General features: G+C 45.9%; 1 gene segment (V, D, J or C); it reads right to left on the reverse strand.

Moving 5' to 3' along the window:
* Window positions 1-1,269: 1,269 nt before the first annotated feature.
* LOC132532236 (immunoglobulin lambda variable 5-39-like) overlaps window positions 1,270-6,876 on the reverse strand; it is an 8,202-nt gene continuing 2,595 nt past the window's right edge. Inside the window, 1 exon segment of the V gene segment in view lies at window positions 1,270-1,427. Coding sequence covers window positions 1,270-1,427 — 158 coding nt within the window.

Below are 6,876 nucleotides of genomic sequence, written 5' to 3' on the forward strand. Positions count from 1 at the left end.
GTGTCTTCCGGAGCCCTGACACCCCTCTGGCCGGCCAGGGATTGCCAGTCCCTAAACCCTACAGGAGAAATTATGCAAATAATCTCCCCAGGCCAGTACATTTAGTTACTTGAAAAGGAAATAGCTACTGGGATGTCAGACAAGTGACCATAGGCCTGGGGCATATCTGCTCTGCGCCTATGGGCCTGGGCAGGAGCTGGAGGGGAGTGCAGGTGAGAAGAGGTCTTTTCATGTGTGTTTGCTTGGCATTTTTCCGTAATCCTCATAACTCATCACTTCTTGATGTCAGAGACCTCTCTTAGGTTCTCATCTGCCAACAATTCTTTTTCTTTTAGTTTTTATTTATTTATTTATTTTTAAATTTTTTGGCTGCGTTGAATCTTCGTTGCTATGCGCAGGCTTTCTCTGGCTTCAGTGAGCGGGGGCTACTCTTTGTTGCAGTGCGTGGGCTTCTCATTGCAGTGGCTTCTCTTGTTGCAGAACTCGGGCTCTAGGCGCGCAGGCTTCAGTAGTTGCAGCACGCGGGATCAGTAGTCACGGCACGCGGGCCCTAGAGCACGTGGGCTTAGTAGTTGTGGTGCGTGGGCTCTAGAGCACAGGCTCAGTAGTTGTGGCACACAGGCTTAGTTGCTCCATGGCATGTGGGATCTTCCCAGATTAGGGATAGAACCCGTGTCCCCTGCATTGGCAGGCGGATTCTTAACCACTGCGCCACCAAGGAAGTCCCCTGCCAACAATTCTTGTTTTAATTTTATACTGTACTTACAGATTTGCTATTACTAAAACATACATGTGGATTTTGTGTGGCAAGGAGCATTTAGAAATATAGAATATCTGCCCTCATTCCAGACTCACTGAATCAGAATCCACATTTTACGAGATGCTCAGATGATTCGTGTGCACATTAAAGTTTGAGAGAAACTGGTCTAACGCATGCTCGGAAGCACTGGTGTGATTTTGGATGTGAATTGTCCCAAATGCCTCCATCTGTTCTGCCTCCAACGAATGTGTGCTGCAGTTAGCTCCCTGTTTCCTGTTCTATTCACTGTGAAGTTAAGAATACTGTACTTGAGACCTTACCACAAGGGCTGGTTAACGTCTTGGTTCCTCCTTTGGGTCTGTCAGTGCGGCGAGCACCACTGTATACCAGCCAACAGCAGTATTCAGCCTCGTCCTCGGATTGAGCCCCCGAAAGGGTGAGGGCAGTGTTGCCCCCAAGGAGGGAACCTGAGAACCGGGCTGGGGTCCAAGAGAGTTACTGCTTGTGTCCTAAGTCAGTGTCCTGGGGGCTTGGCCACGTTTCTGCTGGAACCGGCATGGATAGCGACTGTTGGTCACTGCTCCAGTGCTGGAGCCATAGGCGAGAGTGACTGTCCCTCCTGAGGACACGATCACTGAGGGCTCCTGAGTCGCCACAGCCTGGGACCCTGAAACCAAAACCAGACACATGTTAGGAGTGAGGAACAAAGGCAGAGGGATCCCTCCAAAGGCTGGTCTCTGCATCTGTGTGGACCTGGGCAGTGAGTGAGGAGAAGGAGGAAGAAAGGAATCCAGGCCATGGTGCAGACATTGGAAGGATCCCTGCCCCAGAGCGGGCGCTGGACTCTGATGGTTCCTTATCCCCTACTGAGCTTCCTGCATGAAGCGGGTGTGTTTGAGTGGTGATTATGCAAATCTGAGCCCTCTACCAGCCTCTCCACTACCCAGGTCCTCAGCCCTGAGAGCAGCTGCACCGTCAGGGGTAGCCTGGGGTGGCTGTGTGCTGTGGATTTACCCTGTGAGAGGAAACAGCTGCTCTAAGATATTCCCCGGGCCAGTGAACAATTGGTTCAGGGTCCCATTAAATCTGAACCACTGGGGGACTTCCCTGGTGGTGCAGTGGTTAAGAATCCTCCTGCCAATGCAGGGGACACGGGCTCAAGCCCTGGTCCGGGAAGATCCCACATGCCGCGGAGCAGCTAAGTCTATTCGCCACAACTACTGAGGCTGCGCTCTAGAGCCCGCAAGCCATAACTACTGAGCCCGTGTGCCACAACTACTGAAGCCCGCACGCTTAGAGCCTGTGCTCTGCAACAAGAGAATCCACTGCAATGAGAAGCCCGCGCACCACAACAAAGAGTAGCCCCCGCCTGCCGGAACTAGAGAAAGCCCGCGCGCAGCAACGAGGACCCGACGCAGCCAAAAATAGATAAACAAAATAAATAAATAAATTTTAAAAAATGTTTTTTAAAAAAATCTGAATCACTGGGGTTTTCTCAAGTCCTCTGAGAAGACTCACAGCGCCTCCCAGTGGCCTCCCCATGCTGAGGGCATGTGGTCTCCTTTAACAAGTACTAGTAACTGTTGATTTATATTTTTGACATTGCAACTGTATTTCCCAGGCCAATCCACATTCATTGCTTGTCTCTTCTTTGCTCGGTCCTGTTTGTAAATACTTCTTTTTTCTACCTGTTGTTGAAATCCCACCCCAGCGTCTGTAATTTAATTTTAGCGTTACGCGATCTTAATTTCTTATCTAAGTGTTTTGAATGACTAAACGAATTGTTTCATGAACAACTCACTCTATTGGAGTTATTAATTTAGAATCTCAAGTCGAATAAACAGCTGGCTTAAATCAGAATTATTTTAATAATTTACTTTAGAGAATTTTTAAAAATGACCAAAAACTGAGGGTTATAGGTTTTTCTGCCAGTTCAGTGGAGACTAAAGCCAACAAAGTATACTTGACCAACCCCCCAAAAAGCTCTGGACACCAGGCTTGGGTGAGCTTTCCTGGTCTGCAGTCCTCCCTGCACAGGACCACACACTGGTGCTGGGAGAAGCCAGCACTGTCTCTGACTCCCCTGGGAGAAGATAACTGGAAGCTTGAACTTGGAATTCTCTTGGACCCTGCCCAAGTGCCTCTTCCTTTGATGGAGTTTAATCTGTACCCTTTTGATGTAATAAACCATATTTATGAATACAAATATGAGTTTGAGTGAGTTATGCTAGGGAATTATCAAAACTGAACTTGCAATTGGTGTCAGAATTGAGGGTGTTCTTAGGTACCCTCAGACTCTGCAGGATCCCAACTCACATCAGTTTATCACATTGACGGCATCATTCTGAGTCACCTGTAATGAGGCAACTCCAAGTCTCTTGGCCTGTTAAGGTGCCACAGGGCCAGCATAAATGGAAGGATATCCTGGATACTTATGCACACCTTCCCAGTCCTGTATTCTTCCACTGCTCTTGGAAACTGCACACAATAGAAACCTTCCTCATTTTTTATTGTGGTAAAATATTCATAACATAAAATTTACCATTTTAATCATTTCTAAGTGCACAGTTCAGTGGCATTGAGTAAATTCACATTATTGAACAACCATTACTACCACCCATCTCCAGAACCTTCTTTTTTTCCAAACTGCAGCTCCATACCCACTAAACAGTAACTGCCCATTGTCCCCTCACCCAGCACCTGGAAAACGTCATTCTACTTTGTGTGTCTATGAATTTGACTGCTTTAGGTACCTCTTTTAGGGGAATCATACAAGATTTTTCTTTTTGGGACCATCTTATTTCACGTAGAAGAATGTCTTCAAGGTTCATCCACATTGTAGGATGTGTCAGAACTTCCTACCTTTTTAAGGCTGAATAATATTCCATTGTTTGTATATACGACGTTTTGTTTATACATCCATCCGTTGATGGGTACTTGGTTGATTCCACCCTTTAGTTATTGTAAATAATGCTGCTATTAACATAGGTGCACAAATATTTCTTGATGACCTTGCTTTTAATTCTTTCGGGCACTTACCCAGAAGTGAAATTTGGATCATATAGTAATTTTAGGTTTAATTTTTTGAGAAACCACCATACTGTCTTCTACAGTGGCTACACCATTTTATATTCCCACTAGCAATGCACAAGAGTTCCAGCTTCTGCACATCCTTTCTAAAACTTGTTATTTTCTATGCTTTTGGTAATACCATTCTAAATATAAAGTGGGGGGCTTCCCTGGTGGCGCAGCGGTTGAGAGTCCACCTGCCGATGCACGGTACACGGGTTCTTGCCCCAGTCCGGGAAGATCCCACATGCCGCGGAGCAGCTGGGCCCGTGAGCCATGGCCGCTGAGCCTGCAGGTCCGGAGCCTGTGCTCCGCAAAAAAAATAAATACATAAATAAAAAGTAAATATAAAGTGGTATCTCACTGTGGTTTTGATTTGCATTCCCTGAATGATTTGTGGTGTTCAGCATCTTATCACATGCTTATTGCCCATTTGTGTGGAGAAATGTCTCTTCAAGTCTTTGCCCATATTTTATTTTGTTGGTGGTGCTGAGTTCTTTATATAGCCTGGATATTAATCCCTTATCAGATATAAGCTTTATACACACACACACTCACACACACATATGTATTTTTCCATTGTGAGTTGCCTTTTCACTCTGTTGGTAATGTCCTTTAGTGAACATACATTTTTTTTGGGGGGGGTGGAACTCAGTGCTTTGTATTTACAAAAGAAAAATAATAAAGGAAAAGTCTGAAGCTAATCAGCTGTAGGCACGGGGCAAAGGTGGGAATCTGGGGGAAAGGGTAGGGTCCTCTGCAGAGAGGGAAGGGGAGGGGCTCTGGCACTAAGGAAGCCTGAGGGTCCCAGCCTCTAGGGGCTTCCCCAGGGCCAGCCCTACCCTCCCGCGGAGGCTCAGATCAAGGGGCCAGGAGCTGAGTCTCCCGCAGCCCCCTCTGGTTTTTCCAGGAGCCTGAGTTCCCAGCTCCAGGGCTCTGGGATGGCAGGGGAAACTGAAGCCAGAGAGAGCCCATGGGTCCTGCCACCACTTCTCACTGTGGCGTGATCTTGGCAGCCTCAGCCCGAATAAGGGCAGTGAGGTCCTGGTTGATGAGGAAGATGAATCACAGGCTGGCAGTCTCCACCACAGAGTTGTCTCTAAGGCGCCATTTAGAGCCACACAGCACAGGCCGTCGTCCATCAATGTAGACGGGTCGCCGGCCCTCACTGACAATGAAGAAATTACCGTTGTTCTTCAGCTTGATGACACCTTGCAGAAACAAGAATCTAATTTGTTGGTGTACAGTTGTTCATAGAACTCTCATGTAACCCTTTTTATTTCTGTTTAATTGGCAGTAATGCTTACTCTTTACAGTTTTAGTTATATGAGTCATCTATATTTTTTCTTAGTCAATTTGACTAAAGGTTTGTCTAATTTTAAAAAAAATCTTTTCAGGGAACCTACTCAGTTTTGTTTCGATTTTCTATTGTTTTTGTATTCTCTATTTGGTTTTTCTCTGCTCTAAAATTTATTATTTCCTTCCTTCTGTTAGCTTTGGGTTTAGTTTGTTCTTTTTTTTTCTAATCCATAACTCTCCTGTCTCTAAGGGCTGAGCCCTCTGAGCATATGAGGATTTTTTTTCGCACTTCCCCATGGATATAAATCACTACATGAACATACTACCCACATATAGAGCACAATAATACTTGTTCTTGTCCTTGGGCTGGACCCCCGTGATGGTGAGGGCAGCTTTATTCCCAATGATGGATCCAGAGAAGTGACCAGGACCCCAGAGGAGTGGCTGTTTGTGTTGTAGATAACAGTTTGGGGAGCCTGGCCTGGGGTCTGCTGGTACCGGCTGGGGTGGTAACTGGTAGAGACTGACCCAGAGCTATGGCCACAGGTGAGGGTGACTGTCCCTCCTGGAGACACTGAAAGTGACGGCTCCTGGACCACAGTCTGAGAATCCACCCCTAAAACTGACAGGAGAGAGACAGGGCTTGTTATGGAGACAAGCCCCTACTTGTAGGTGTCCCCAAGGATGCATAGCCCTGGCCCCTGACCTGAGCTGTAAGTGAGGAGCCCGAGCAGAAACATCATCCAGACCATAGTGGGGACACTCCCAGGATGCCAGCTCTTCAGCCTCCTGGGAGAGTCTGAGAGCTAAAGGAGGAGATGTGGTGTCCTCACGTCCTGCCCAGAATCTAGTCCATCCCAAATCTCACCCCATTCCTGGGTCATTTCTTCCTTCCTCAGTGAAACCCCTGCTTGTCTTCTTTGGAGGAGCTTAGCAGTCACTCCTCCTCCAGTAGTGAGTCCACTGTGACATCACAGAGCCCATGTCTGGGGTGTGAGGGGACAGGGGACTCCCTTGACTCAGCCCTGGACCCTGTCCTAGCAGCAGCGGTGTGGGGACCAGGGCTGGGAGGGCCAACACGTAGAGCTGCACAGCCAGGTTTGGGATGACAGCCTCCTTTTTTGAAGAAGCATATATTATATGACATCCCTTCAATGTAACTACCAATTTTAGGAGAAAAATTCACAATGTCACATAGAAATTAAGATAACTCACAACATCATAGAAAACAGAGTTGAAATACATGTCACGTAACCAGAACTAAAAATAACGCTGTGTGTGAACAAGTATGTGTGAGCATCGTGGGATGTTTTAAAACTCCCGTCCCTTTACATTCTGCTGTGGAGCCAAAGGACTAGGAAGGGTGGAGAAGCGATTTGGGATGTAAAGAGGATGAACAGGGAGTTCAAATTTCTTAAGTATTTGGGGAAGAGAATGTAAAAATCATGTTTAATTCACTGTTAATAAAATTATTATTTGGTATTCGTATTAGGATTGCTGGTAAATTAGCTGTTTAATAAAATTCACATGATTCGTTTTCACATGTGTTTGAGAACCTCAACTCATAGAGGAGAAAAATATTCATACTAAATTATCTTGCTATTATACCAATGTATTGATGATAGCGTAGGGAAAATAGGCAATTCATATCTATCATGTTTTTTAAAAGAGACGGAGTATTAACACAAAAGAAAAACAAAGAATTAGGAACAAAAACACAAATAGTTTCAGTTTCCAAAATTCACTTA

This window comes from Lagenorhynchus albirostris, chromosome 14 (genome assembly GCF_949774975.1).
Source record: "Lagenorhynchus albirostris chromosome 14, mLagAlb1.1, whole genome shotgun sequence".
Classification (NCBI taxonomy): Eukaryota; Metazoa; Chordata; class Mammalia; order Artiodactyla; family Delphinidae; genus Lagenorhynchus; species Lagenorhynchus albirostris.